The 930-nt window shown below is 48.4% G+C and overlaps 1 protein-coding gene across 1 annotated transcript; it reads left to right on the top strand.

Moving 5' to 3' along the window:
- Window positions 1-70: 70 nt before the first annotated feature.
- Window positions 71-448, top strand: SARC_16886 (hypothetical protein; the record flags this gene model as incomplete). The annotated part of the gene is made up of 2 exons (XM_014289012.1): window positions 71-178; window positions 251-448. Coding segments are annotated over 2 exons (306 nt in total), but the record flags the coding sequence as incomplete, so codon positions are not given.
- Window positions 449-930: the final 482 nt, after the last annotated feature.

The following is a 930-nucleotide window of genomic DNA, read 5'->3' as shown; positions in this document are numbered from 1 at the left end:
ACACACCCTGGTTGTAGCAGTGCTTTTGCAAGAAAGTGTGGTCTCACAGAACATATGCGCACTCACACAGGGGAACGTCCTTACGCCTGCACACACCCTGGTTGTAGCAGAGCTTTTACAACCTCTAGTCACCGCACAGTACATATGCGCACTCACACAGGAGAACGGCCGTATTCTTGTATGCACCAAGGTTGTAGCAACACTTTTGTATCCCGTACTGCTCTGGCTTACCATACACGCACTCACACAGGCGAACGTCCTTACGCATGTAACCACCCTGGGTGTACAAGGACCTTCATTCTCTCCAGCTCGCTTAAAATTCACATGCGCACTCACACAATTGTACGGTAGTGTCCTGGATGCGACACCGTCGAGACATATCATTTTATTGACAACACAGCTACGCACACAGGCACAGGGACCGAGTTTACGGTGGTGCGTTCATGAAGTGAGGTACGCTGCAACTACCACTTCCCAATGTAACAGAAGAAGCATTTGCTCTTTAAAGACATTCTGCAGCAAAGACCACCTTATTACTATAGTCATACGCGGCACCGATGGGTGTCCTGGAGGCAATTTTACTAATAAAGACCTTGACATTGCATATAAACATACTGCGAAAATATCAGTTTTAACTGTTCAAGTTCAAGATAAGTATACTTGAGACAAAGTGTACTTATAATTAACCATAATCGAGATCCCGGACTTTGTGGGACCGGGCGGCGAGCCCGGGTATGATGCCATTGACACCCCCGACTCCGTGGCAGAGCCTGAAGGTCCAGACGGTACGCGGGGTAAGAACGGCGGGCTGGATATGCGGTACCGAACATTACATATAAACATACTGCGAATGTAGTCCAGTTGTTAAGTGTTCAAATTCAAGGCCACGGGTGAGCCCAGCCCAGTCGTCTCACTATGTCATGAGCACTG

This window comes from Sphaeroforma arctica (genome assembly GCF_001186125.1).
Source record: "Sphaeroforma arctica JP610 unplaced genomic scaffold supercont1.9135, whole genome shotgun sequence".
Classification (NCBI taxonomy): Eukaryota; class Ichthyosporea; order Ichthyophonida; genus Sphaeroforma; species Sphaeroforma arctica.
The sequence above is the reverse complement of the archived record's forward strand: the minus strand, read 5'-3'. Positions and strand labels throughout refer to the sequence as shown.